Source organism: Peromyscus maniculatus, chromosome 4 (assembly GCF_049852395.1).
Source record: "Peromyscus maniculatus bairdii isolate BWxNUB_F1_BW_parent chromosome 4, HU_Pman_BW_mat_3.1, whole genome shotgun sequence".
NCBI classification, from domain to species: domain Eukaryota; kingdom Metazoa; phylum Chordata; class Mammalia; order Rodentia; family Cricetidae; genus Peromyscus; species Peromyscus maniculatus.
This window is the reverse complement of record NC_134855.1, coordinates 142784569-142798365: the sequence shown is the minus strand read 5'-3', so window position 1 is coordinate 142798365 and position 13797 is coordinate 142784569. Positions and strand designations below refer to the sequence as shown.

Genomic DNA, 13797 nt, shown 5'->3' with positions numbered 1-13797 from the left:
AAAAAACATGATATATAACGTGAAATTATAAAAGAATGAATCATTTTTAAAGCAAGATATTCAGGGGAGAATAGTAGAAATGAAGAAAAAGGAAGAAAGGAAGGAAGGAAGGAGGGAGGGAGGGAGGGAGGGGGGAGGGAGGGAGGGAGGGAGAGAGAGAGGGGGGAGGGAGGGAGGGAGGGAGGGAGGGAGGGAGGAAGGAAGGAAGGGAGGAAGGAAGGAAGGAAGGAAGGAAGGAAGGAAGGAAGGAAGGAAGGAAGGAAGGAAGGAAGGAAGGAAGAAGGGAGGAAGGAGGAAGGGAAGAACAGAAACAACACTGGAGCCCAGCTGTTTGAGTGATTTATTTTTCAAGTATGTTTGCCTTTTTACCCATCAATAAACATAGCATTTCTAAAGTCACCACTGAGGTCTCCAATCGTCTGCTAGTTCACATGAGGCCAGGCCACTGAGAAGTCAGGGTTATTTCTTTCTTTCAAAAAATTTCTGCAAAAGAGAAAGTTTAGATTCTTAAAGATACAATGTTTCTGAGAAAGAAACATTTGTCCTTAAGCCTTGTTCCCACTGGCTGACACATGGGTGGCTGACACCATGACCTGTCCACTGGGCACTGAGAAATCTGGAGGAGACCAGTGTGTCGACAGAAAACTCTAAGGATGGAGTCAATGGTTACAAATGCAGATGAACTAGGAAACAGGCATTTAAAAGAGGCATGCCTTTAATCCTAGCACTCAAGAGACAGAGGCAGGCAGAGTTCGAGGTCAGCCTGGTCTACAGAGCAAGTTCCAGGACAGTTGGGGCCTCACAGAGAGACTGTATTTAAAAAAAAAAAAAAAAAAAAAAAAAAAGGCTGTGTGATGTATCAATGAATTACTTTCCCAGTGTGGAAGACATTTCCCCCCCCTCCCTCCCTCCATGTGTGTGTGTGTGTGTGTGTGTGTGTGTGTGTGTGTGTGTGTGTATCTGTATGTGTGTCTATGTGCCTGTCTGCTTGTGTGTTGGTCTATGTGTCTGGATGTGTCTGTGTACATGTGTGGTGTGTGTGTGTGTGTGTCTGTCTGTCTGTCTGTCTGTCTGTCTGTCTGTCTGTGTGTCTGTGTGTGTATATGTCTTGGTGGGGGCTTGAAATAAGTGTATATCTGTGTGTATGTATCTGTATGTGCATGTCTATACATGTCTGGGGTGTGTTTGTTTCTCTGTATGTCTCTGTGTGTGTATAATTAATGATATGTCTTTGTGTCTGTCTGTCTCTACATGTGTTAGCTATACATGTCTATGGGAGGAGCATGTGGATGTGTCTATGTATGTCTGTGTATGTCTGCGGGTGTCTAGATGTGTCTGCATATATGTCTGTATCTGTCTATCTGTATGTATGAGTGCTTGTCTGTGTGTGGGTCTGTGTGTGGGTCTTGTGTGGGGGTCTCTATGTATGTATGAGTGTCTGTCTGTGTGTGGGTCTGTGTGTGGGTCTGTGTGTATGTATGAGTGTCTGTCTGTGTGTGGGTCTCTGTGTATATATGAGTGCTTGTCTGTGTGTGGGTCTTGTGTGTGCCTCAGATTTGGGCAATTTTGGTTTTATGTTGAAGAATAACAGTCTAGTGACAATGTCCCCCACACATCTTCAGCTCACCCCAGTTGGTGCACAGATGTTCCCACAGTAGGTCCAGCAGCATGTGTGATTTTTTTGTAGACATCTGAAACGTCTAGAACACTTCTTTTTACAATCGTTAACTTTTGGCTGTCCCCAGCACTCCTGAAGTGACAGCTCTCTCTCTGAAATTGAAAGGAAATGGTTAAAAACTAATAGAGCCCCACAGTCAGTCAAAGACTAGCCCTTTCTGAAGTCAGAGCTTCCTTCCAGAATCTGAGACCCATATCCCTGTCAAGGTGTCTGTCTTCTGTGTCTCCTCACAGTGATGCCATTGCATTGGCCCTGACCTCACAGACTCTCCACTGAGTTCATTACCTCAGCTCCCACAGTACTTACCAGATTCTGTCTGCCCCCGGCATACATATCCCCAGCTGTAAAGTATAGATTGACTCGACAAGAGATATGGAAGTCTGAGGTATCTACTAGCTTCATTACAAGACCTATCTCAGGTAGACAGAGAGAGTATGAATAAGCTTTCTGGGTTTTGTTTTGTTTTCTTTTTCTTTTCTTTTCTTTTCTTTTTTTTTTTTAGTAGCTGTTTGTAAATTTTTTTAATTTTATTTTACAATACTATTCAGTTCTACATAATGGCCACAGATTCCCTTGTTCTCTCCCTTCCTGCCCCCTCCCCTTCCCCCCAGCCTCCGCCCCCCCCCCCAGGACTGGGATCGACCTGATAGACTCAGTCCAGGCAGGTCCAGTCCCCTCCTCCCAGAATGAGCCAAGCGTCCCTGCCTAAGTCCCAGGTTTCAAACAGCCAGCTCATGCAACGAGCCCAGGACATGGGACAAATAACCAAACGAATGTTTTCCTTTTTTTTTTGAGATGGGCTCTCTTGTAGCGTAGGCTATCCTTGAACTCCTGTAAAGCTGAAGATGCCTCTGAACCCCTGCTTCAACCTCCCAAGTGCTGGGATTACAGGCATGATCACCATGCCTGGCTTGAACCAGGTTTTCTCTATGTTCCTTCCTGTCTGGCTGTTCCATGACACACACATGGAGGTCAGAGCACAGCTTTGTGGAGTCAGTTCTCTCCCTCCACATTTATGTGGGTTCCAAACTCAGGTCCCCAGGTTGTCACGGCAAGTGCTGCCCCCATTGAACGACTTCCCTGGCCTCTCCCCAGATCCTTATCTCTCAGTCCACTTTCTTTACCCCCTCCACTGACTCCCATCTCTTCTCACAGGACCCATGGCTCTGCTCACTAAGGACTCTGGCGCCTTCTCAAAATTCTAAAAGCCATCTACACTATAAAGTCTCTTTAATTGTCAGGGACCAAACATGAACCATGGAAAAGTACTAGCTAGGCCAGAGAACAAGCCACAGGTCCTAAACCAGATGCCCCCAAAGATAAAGAACAGGTCCGGTAGGTCAGGTAGCACAGCAACAGAACAATGGGCCCTGACCAGTGACCTTACCACCCAGCACAACACCCTGCAGCCTCACGGACATCGGCACATCGTGCACCCCTTCCCTCCTTCCTGCCCCCTCCCCCTCCCATGCTATATAAGCCTTGCTGAGGAGAATAAAATTTGCAGCTTGATTAGAGCCCTGTCTTGCTGTGTTCTTTCGTTTCTCCCCGTCCCTTTCATTCTCTCCCGCAGGTGGGTCGCCCCCCGCCCCCGTTGACACCCCGGCCGGGGCATTTAATAGATACCCACTTTGTTCTCATGAAAAGAATCACAGAACTTCTATAACTATGGAGGAAGGAGCTCTGCGTTGGCTCTCCACCCTCAGAGGCACTGGGAAATACTCTATCTAGCTGCGCGCGGTGTATGTATGAACGTTGTTGTTTGGGAAGTTTCCCAGCTGGAGGATTTCTCGGGTTCTCCAACTGCCAATCTGGGAAGGTGGAACCTGAATCACAATGCCAGACACCCACTCCCTTGTCCAGAAGTGAGCACAGCTCCTGGCCCTGGCTCACAAGGAGTCCTCGCTACCTACGAGAGTACTTCTTCTTTTTCCATCCCGGGGCAGGCAGCAGGAGCACGCAGAGGAACAGGACCAACAGGAGCATTGAAGGCTTCATGATGCTGACCAACAGTGTCTGGAGACGCTTTTTTTCTTGCCTTCCCAGGAGCTGCTGGAGATCAAACATATAAGCTGAGGGACAAAGGTGTGAACCACGGAGAAGCACCTATAGGTTTTTAAATATTCGATCTTCTAGTTAGAAGCCAGATCTCATTACAGATGGTTGTGAGCCACCAGGTGGTTGCTTGGAATTGAACTTAGGACCCCTGGAAGAGCAGCCAGTGCTCTTAACCTCTGAGCCATCTCTCCAGCCCGTCATTTGTTTCTTATTCTTAGCCATTCTCACTGGGGTGAGTTGAACTCCACAAGCAGCTTTAATTTGCACTTCCCTAATGACTAAGGACATCATTGAACACTTAAAAATACTCATTAGCTCCCACTGTTAGGAGCCCCGCAAAAAGATTAAGCCACACAACTGTCCCATATACGCAGAGGGCCTTTATGGTGATATTTTATTTGTACTAAAATGTTATTTGTATGTTAATAAATAAAGTTACCCAGGGGTCAGAGATATTAGCAAGCCACAGGAAAGCTGGGCTGTGGTGGTGCACGCCTTTAATCCCAGCTCTTGGTAGGCAGAGCTAGGTAGGTCTCTGTGTGTTCAGAGATACAGCCAGCATTGAATACACATGCCTTTAATCTCAATACCAATCATAGAAAACCTGGAGATCTATACAGACAGGCTGTGACGAGGTGGTCATGTGGTTGGGTTTACAACCAATGAGAAGGCAGAACAGAAACACTGTAAAAAGACAGACACACAGGAAGTAGCTCTGGTTTGGAGAGGTAGGACCACCGCAGGAGGAAGGGTAAGGTTCTAGCTCTTAGCTCTGACCTCTTGGCTTTCTTCTTTGCATTGGTTCTGTTTTTCTTATTTAGTAAGACGGTTGGTTACATCTACATGTATATTTCTAACTGGCCTTGGTCAGTTCCACACAGGCTCCCTGGCTGTCAGTTCAGACTCTGTGAGTTCCCATGAGGTTAGCTGATTCTGTGAGTTTTCTGATGATGTCTTTGACTGCTCTGGTTCCTACAATCCTCCCTCTCTCTCTCACTCCCTGACTCCTTGACTGCCTTTTGGAACCCTATTCCTCAGGGGTTCCCTTGCCCAGCCTTAACCCAAGGGGAGGTTCTTAGTCTTATTGAAACTTAGTCTTATTGATATGCCACATTTTGTTGACATCCACAGGAGACCTGCCCCTTTCTGAACAGAAACTGTGGAGGAGTGGAGTGGAAAAGAAAGAGGAAGGGGAGGGGAGGGGAGGGGAGAGGAGAGAGGGGGAAACTGCAGTCAGTATGTAAAATAAATAAATAAATAAATATAAATAAATAAATAAATAAATAAATAAATAAATAAATAAATAAATAAATAAATAAATAAATAAATGGAGAAAGACTTATTGGCTGTTTGTGTTTGTTCTTCTGAGAATTACCTGTTTGGCTCATCGGCCTATTTATTGATAGGCAAGGGATTTGGGGTGTTTAATTTTATAGTTATTTATATATTCTAGATATTGGCCTATTCTTTCATCCTATAAGCTGTCTGTTCACCTTGCTAACAGTTTTCTTTGCCTTTCAGAAATGTTTTAATTTTATAAAATCCCATTTATAATTATTGAGTGATTTCTTGTACTGCTGGAGTGCTAAGCAGGCAGTTCTTGCCTCTGCCTACATCTTGAAGAGGCATCACTGTTTTCCTCTAGCAATTTCAACAACCCAGACATATTAAAAAAAAAAAAAAAAAACAAGCTCTCACTATGTAGCTCTGGCTGGACTGGAACTCACCTTGTGGAGTAGACAAGAAAGATGCAGTCATGAAATCTCAGCAGTATGGTTGCTTAAACAAAATTCAGGCTGGCCTTAAACCCAGAGGTTCATCTGACTAGGTATGTACCACCAAGTCTAGCAGCAATTCCTATTTAAATTACCATTTTAATTGATTATTGGCTGGGTGTATTCTCTAGAGAATGATAAGATTCCATTGTGCACCACAGTTTCATTGTCTATTCAGCTGTTGACGGATGTCTAGGCTGATTCTCATTTGGAGTGGGGTAGAGAGAGGCTGATCCTTGAAGCTCATTGGCCAGCCAGCCTAGCCAAAGCCATGCATTTCAGGTTAAAAAGACTGTTTCCAAATATAAATGTGAAGGGTGATGGAGAATATATACCCAACTTCAACCTCCACATGCACACATATATGTACAAATGTCACACACAAACACCATGTTCATGCTCATACACACTCATGCACAAACACACAGAGAAACAAAAAATTCTTTTAAAAAGGTAAAGAAGCAACACCAAATGCTATCAATAATGTGGGGAAGGGAAAAGTCACATGCTGCTGATAGGAATGTAATCTCGGGGAGCTGCTATGGGAATCACTCTGGAGGGTATTCCTAAAAACCAAAAATAGAACTATCATGTGATCTAGCTACACCACCCTTGGCTGGGTACTAGAAGGATTCTAAATCAGCATATCACATAGAAACTTGGGCATCCATGTACAGTGTTGCACTAATTAGAATCATCAGGAAACAGAAACACCCCTCATTGAGAAATACCAGAAGACACCATAAAAGCTTTCAAAGTAATCAATAATCTTACCTAGCTATGACACCTATGAACCACAAGGACCAGCAAGGCACAATAACCCTAAGAGTACAGTAGTGGCACTCATACCTTGGTGATAGCCAACAGATCTCTGGTTGGACCTAAGACCCACTAAACAAAAGGGAAACCATGCCTGGTACTGGAAACCTAGCTGATACCCAGGGCTCATGAATTCATGGACCTTGGAGGAGAACCCACAGCCGCCACTTTACTACACCTGCATAATCCCTAGCCATATTCTAAGTATTTATCTTTGTATCAACAGTTGAGTGCAGTTCTCACCCTCATCAAGGAAACCTTTCTTGGCAACAAACAGAGACAATTGCTGGAAACCTTGACTTATCAAAATGCCAAGTTGTGGATCTCAGTCACAACTGATACATCTACAACACAGCCCTTGCACCTAAGGCTCAGGGACCATCTGAGAAGAGGGTTTGGGAAGAATTTAAGAGCCAGAGGAACAGGAAGTTTTCTGTGAGAGTGTGTTTCCTAGAAATATCAGGGAAACTACAGACGTGAAGTCTTACCAACATGGCTGGCAAACATGACCTGAACAACCATCAATAGACACGCCCATGCAGCGGGAGAAAGCTCACAGAGCCTCCATCTTGGACAAAGAACCACAAGCAGCTAAGGAATGCTAGGAATGGGAGGAATCATCTTCCCAAGAGAAGAGCATGCCAACTGGGTATCCAATGCTAAAGGGTCAGCCCTGAAAACATATATGCAAGTAACATTATATATAGCAGGTTTTGTTTATATATACTTAGAAATATGTATGTTCTTAATGTATATCATTTATATCAGTATAAACATTGATATATATATATATATATATATATATATATATATATATCTCAACAGTTAAGGAAAAAGAAAGAAGCTGTGAATTTGAAAGAGTGCAAGGAGGTACATGGGAGAGATTGGAGGAAGGAAAAGGAAGGCAGGAATGATGTAATTATAGAGAGACTCTGTCTCAAAAAAAAAGGTAAAAGAAGAAAATGAAATGGAACCAACTCAAGTGTCCATCAACAGATAAAGAAATAAAGAAAAGGCAGTACACAGACATAGTGAGATTTTATCCAGCTGTAAAAATGAAATCAGGACATTTACAGGAAAATGGGCACAACTGAAAGTCATTAGGTTAAGCAAAATAGACTAGACTGAGAAAATTTATTCTGTGTGGTTTCTAGATTTTAAAAATCGTGTGTGTGTGTGTGTGTGTGTGTGTGTGTGTGTGTGTGTGTGTGTGTTGAAATTAGTAAGGGGATCGTGAGATGGGAGGAAGAAATCTTAAGAAGGGGAAGAATGAGTTAATGCAACATGACAGCAGAAGAGGAGAGTACTTGTGTGAAGAGGTGAGTCAACCGGAGGGAGGCATGACCCAGGAAGGAGAGTGGTTGCCTAGGGGAAGAGAGGAAAATCGAATAAAGTAGAATGCATGAAAGTGACATAATGAAGTCCAGTACTTTGTATTCTAACTTAATTAAACAAGAAGAAACTTTAACAAAAAGATCTGAAACTCTGAAATCACTAGAGAATAATAGGGAAATATTACTTCAAGATACAGGCCCAGGGAGGTGCAGGTGCAGGCCCAGGGAGGTGCAGGTGCAGGCCCAGGGAGGTGCAGGTGCAGGCCCAGGGAGGTGCAGGTGCAGGCCCAGGGAGGTGCAGGTGCAGGCCCAGGGAGGTGCAGGCACAGACAAGAGCAGGTGCAGGCCCAGGGAGGTGCAGGTGCAGGCCCAGGCAGGTGCAGGTGCAGGCCCAGGCAGGTGCAGGTGCAGGCACAGAGAAGTGCAGGTGCAGGCAGGTGCAGGCACAGAGAAGTGCAGGTGCAGGCAGGTGCAGGCACAGAGAAGTGCAGGTGCAGGTGCAGGCAGGTGCTGGTGCAGGCACAGGCAGGAGCTTTCTGAAAATAACTCCAGCATCACAGGAAATAATTTCAAAAACTGATCAATGAAATTAAGAACCTCTGCACAGCTAATGAGGAAAAAATCATTAGGGTGAAGAGGGAAGCTCCAGAATAGGAGACAAGTCTTTGCCAATCATGCATCTGACAATGGAATAACTCCTAAAACATCACAATCACAAGTATAACATATGCAGAGGGCCTAGATCAGTCCCATGCAAGCTCTTGGTTGCCAGTTTAGTCTCTGTAAGCCCCTGTGAGCCCAGGTTAGTTGATTCTGTAGTTTTTTCTTGTGGTGTCCTTGACCCCTCTGGCCACAGTCCTTCCTCCCACTCTTTCACAGGTTTCCCTGAACTCTGCCTACTGTTTGGCTGTGGGTCTCTGCATCTGTTTCCATCAGTTGCTGGGTGAAGCCTCTCTGATGCTGATGTACATGGGAGGCCTGCCCTTTTCTGTAGAGAAAGGAGGATGAGAGGATGGTGGAGAGGGGAGGTTGGGGGAGGGGCTGGGAGGAGAGGAGGGAGGGAGGAGAAACTGTGATTGGGCTGGGGAAAATTACTTAATTTAAAAAAAATGGACAGTTTTGAGGGAAAATCAGAATCAAATGAATTGAATGGACATTTCAAAAAACAGAATGTACACAATCTATAAATATTTGAAGAAATGTTCTGCATTTGTGTTTTTTACTTTTCTCATTACTATCACAAAAATGTCAAAAAAAAAAAAGCAACTCAAGAAAAGTTGGGTTTGCTGGGTGATGGTGCACACCTTTAATCCCAGCATTCAGGAGGCAGAGGCTGGCAGATCTCTGTGAGTTCGAGGTCAACCTGGTCTACAGAGTGAGATCCAGGACAGGCAAAGCTATACAGAGAATCTCAAAAAAAGAAAGGAAGAGAGAGAGAGAGAGAGAGAGAGAGAGAGAGAGAGAGAGAGAGAGAGAGAGAAGAGATGGGCTTACTTTGCCTCACAGTTGGGGGTACAGCCCATCTTGTTAAGGAAGGGGTACTGCTGTAGCTATGGTTACAGGAGTATGATGCAGATGGCCACATGGCATCTGCAGTCAGGAAGCAGATGGTTGCTGTGCTCAGCTCCCTTTCTCCTCTGTCCCTTTTTATCCAGTCCAGGTCCCTGGTCCATGGCGTGATCCCTCAGGGTAAGTCTTCCCTCCTCAGTGAGATCTTTGAGGAGATTCCCTCAGAGATAGGCCCAGAGCTGTGTCTCCCAGGTAATTCCAAAGTCGATCCAGTTGGCAGTGGAGACTGACAATCACAGCATCTTTAGCCACCAAAGAAATGCAAATTAAATTTGCTTTACATTATTGTCTCATCCCAGTCAGAATGGTGATCACCAAGGAAACAAACCACAAATGTGATGACCTGGGTAAAGAGAGGCCCTTATCCAGTGCTGGTGGGAGTGCAAACTAGTCCCACCGCTGTGGGAGTCAGTGTGGAGTTCCTCATAAAATTAAATGAGAATTAGTATATGACCCAGGAGCATCACTCCTGGGTATACACCTGGAAACAATCAAAGCCAGCATCCTCCAGAGACACTTGTAATGTCCACGTTTACTGTTGCACCAAGCAGGATGTAGAAAAACCCAAGTACTCATCAATGAATGCAGGAAGCAAATGTGATGCAGAATTCCTGCACTCAGCCAGGAAGAACGACAGTCTGTCACTTGAAGGAAAATGGACGGAGCTGGAGGCCATTGTGAATGAACCAAACTCAGCAATATTACAGACTTTGCCTCATATGTGGGATCTCAGTTTAAACACATATATTTATCAATTTATAAAAATAATATTTATAGGGAGGCCCACGGAGATCCACAAAGACACCCCAGCAAAAGACTGCTGGCAATGGTCGCGAGACGGCAGGAACTGACCTACTCTGGTGATGGGATGGCCAGACACCCTGATAGTTGTGCCATAAACCCCATCCAAGGACTGAGGAATCTGGATGCAGACATCCACGGCTGGGCCCCTGGTGGAGCACTGGGAGTCTAATTAGTGAGAAAGAAGAGGGTTTATATGAGCGAGAATTGTTGAAGCCAAGGTTGGATAAAGCACCGGGACAAATAACCAAATGAATGGAAGCACAGGATCTATGAACCAAAGGCTGAGGGGCCCCCAACTGGATCAGGCCACCTGAACGGGTGAGACAGTCAGTTGGCTTGATCTGTTTGGGAGGCAGCTGTGCATTGGTGCCAGGTCCTGGGCTCGTTGCATGAGTTGGCTGTTTGAATCCTGGGACTTATGCAGGGACACTTGGCTCGGTCTGGGAGGGGGGAATGGACCTGCCTGGACTGAGTCTACCAGGTCAACCCCGGTCCTCGGGGGAGACCTTGATCTGGAGGAGGTGGGAATGGGGGGTGGGCTGGGGGGAGGGGTGGGCGAGAAGGGGAGAACAGGGGATTCTGTGGCTATTATGTTGAACTGAATGGTGTTGTAAAATAATAATAATAATAATAATAAAAAAATAATAATAATATTTATAGCCAGGCTGTGGTGGCACATGCCTTTAATCCCAGAACTTGGGAGTCAGAGGCAGGCGGATCTCTGTGAGTTCAATGCCAGCCTGGGCTACAGAGAGAGATCCAGGACAGCCAAGGCTATACAGAGAAACCCTGTCTCTAAAAAAAACAACAAAAATAATATTTATATATAAATATATTTATATATTATATAATATAAATATAAGAATACATTATTATATGTTTTTATTGTAATGTATGATATAAATATAATAGTATATAATATGTATATAAATATATATAATTTATATATATATGGTATGAAAGTATGTAGCTGGAGAATTTCTCTCAAGCTCCTGCCAAGCCTCGCCAGTCCCAGAGCCCACTTATAAAATAAACACACCGACTCTTATATTCTTTAAACTGCTCAACCACTAGCTCAGGCCTACCATTGTCTAGCTCTTACTCTTATACTAAGCCCATTTCTGTTCATCTATATGTTGCCATGTGTTCCATGGCTTTACCTGTTGCCTCTACATGATGCTCCCTGAACGGCAGCTGGTGTCTCCTCTCCTCTGCCTTCCTCTCCTTTTTTTTCTCTCCTCTCTGCTAGTCCCGCCTATACTTCCTGCCTGGCTACTGGCCAATCAGTGTTTTATTTATACAGAGCGATATCCACAGCAAAAGTAGAAGGGAGGTGATGAAGGGGAGGGAAAGATCTAATGGAAGGGAGTGGGAACACAAGAGGGTGGTGGAAGGCAGGAAGACTAAACATTGCCTCTTATACACAGAATATAAACCATGTTCTCTCTCTCTCTCTCTCTCTCTCTCTCTCTCTCTCTCTCTCTCTCTCTGTGTGTGTGTGTGTGTGTGTGTGTGTGTGTGTGTGTGTAACGTAGAGGGGGGCTATAAAGGGAAGGAAGAGTTCTGCAGGAAGGGGAGAGAGCCACAAGGGAAGGTAATGTGGAGACAGGTCAAGTATGTCTTCAGAGGAAGGAGGAGACTAGCAAAGGGAGGAGGGTGGAGAGAGCACTAAGGAGATTATGAGCAAGGTACAGGGAGAGATGGGTCAGCAGTAAAGAGCACTGGCTGCTCTTTCAGAGGACCCAGGTTGGATTCCCAGCACCCACAGAGCTGCTTACAACCACTGGTAACTCCAGTTCCAGGGGATCTGGGTCCTTCTTCTGACTTCACAGGCTCTGCATGCACATGGTGCACAGACATACATGCAGGCTAAACACTCATAGACATAAAAATAATAATAAACAGATCTCAAAAAATAAAATAAATTAAAAGAGCAAGGTACGTGCCAGGCATGGTGGCTCACACCTTCAATCCCAGCACTCGGGAGGCAGAGGCAAGCAGATCTCTGAGAGTTTGAGGCCAGCCTGGTCTACATAGTTAGGTCCAGGACAGCCAGGGCTACAGAGTGAGATCATGTCTCAAAAATAAAAAGAGCAAGGTACAGTTTTATGTATGGATGGAAGTGTCACAAAGAAAGAGTTCATTTAATTTATCACTCTCCTTTCTAAATACTTCAGAGAGGGTCTTCTAACAAAAGGTCGTTCTCTTACATAGACATGGCATATTTACCAACTTCCTGAGTTTGGCACAGATAAACTAGACTAAGATCTCATATACCTTGAGTATACCATCTTACTGGGACACCCAGAAACACTCTTGTTTCTCAACCTGTGGGTCTCAACTCCTTTCCATCCTGCATATCAGATCTTTCCATTATGATTCATAACAGTAGCAAAAGCACAGTTATGAAGTAGCAATGGAAATAATTTTATGGTTGGGAATCACAACATGAGGGACTGTGCTAAGGGGTTGCAACATTAGGAAGGATGAGAACCACTGGTTTAAGCAATCCCCAAATCAGTTTCTACAGGCTCACAACCCAGGACCTTGCTCTACCTACCTCTGACGACGTTCTCAGATGGAGACGCTGATAACCGTGGGGCTGGTGGCCCTTTCTCCTCAGTTCCAGGGGCAGTGGAACCTCTGCACACAGGGCAAGTAATGAGAGGAATCAACGTCCGTGATCTGGACTTTGATAGTGCTTTGAATTGGTCAGGTCTATCTCAGATCTTAAGGTGGGTACACACAGGACCTTGTGCCTGGTTCCTGCTTTTCTTCTTGCTTTAGGAAGTGTAGATTGTGCCAGAACAAGATTCACCCCCACTGACTCTCTTCTACAACACACTCAGAGGCCTGTGGGAGTGAAAGGTCCGTAAATCTGTTTCTCCGTAGCACTGTGCAATGCCTTGGGAAAGTGCCACCCACCTTTCTGTTCATTTCTCTATTGATGACATCATCCTAACAGAGTGTCTTGTGGGCTTTATGCTAGGGAAACGACTCATCCAAGAGAGGTTAGATATCAGTATGGCCACATAAATGTAACACCTAGACTTGGTGACTGGAGGGATGGCTCAAGGGATAATTGACATTTACTGCTTGTAATTTTGCATATACTGTTATTACTTTTCTTTTACTGTGATTAAAAAAAAAAACCATGGCCAGAGCAACTTACGGAAGAAATCGTTTATTTTGACTTATGGGTCCAGAGAGATAAGAGTCCATGGCAGGACGGCATAGCAGCAAGTGGCTGGCAAGGTGGGAGGACTAAGAAGCTGAAAGATCCCATCTTCAGTCGTGATCTGGAGGCAGAGAGAGGTAACTAACTGGAAGTAAAATGAGGCCATAAACTCTGAGCAGTGGCTTATTTCCTTCAGCAAGGCCACACCTCCCCACAACATCCCCCAAACAACCCCAACAATTGGGGACCAAGTCTTCAAATATGTGAGCCTATGGAGTACGTTCTCATTCAAACCACCACACTGCTCTTGCAGAGGACCCGGGTTTGGTTCCCAGCACCCACAATGCAGCCCACAAACACCTGCAACTTGGGTTCCAGGGGATCTGTGATGCTTACATGTGTTTATGTGCACCACATATGTGCAGTGCCCGTGGAGGCCAGAAGAGGGCATCTGAGGCCCTCGAGCTGGAATTAAAGGCAATTGTGAGTCACCTGACATGGGACCTGGAAACTGAGCCCAGGTCCTCTGTAAGTGCAACAATGTGTTCTGAGACATCTCTCCAGCACCTAAGTCTATGAATA

At 45.0% G+C, this 13797-nt stretch overlaps 1 protein-coding gene across 2 annotated transcripts; it reads right to left on the bottom strand.

Moving 5' to 3' along the window:
- Positions 1-323: 323 nt before the first annotated feature.
- On the bottom strand, positions 324-12779 carry Wfdc11 (WAP four-disulfide core domain 11). Of its 2 annotated transcripts, none has more exons than XM_015999811.3 (4): positions 12598-12779; positions 3592-3727; positions 1628-1770; positions 324-483 (listed from the first exon to the last, which is right to left on the bottom strand). In XM_015999811.3, exons 2-4 carry the CDS (start codon positions 3674-3676, stop codon positions 460-462), a joined length of 252 nt encoding a protein of 83 aa, XP_015855297.3. In that variant the 5' UTR covers positions 3677-3727; positions 12598-12779; the 3' UTR covers positions 324-459. The 2 variants fall into 2 exon arrangements, with proteins under 2 accessions (XP_015855297.3, XP_076427291.1); XM_076571176.1 differs by having other exon boundaries at positions 3592-3730; positions 12598-12777.
- Positions 12780-13797: the final 1018 nt, after the last annotated feature.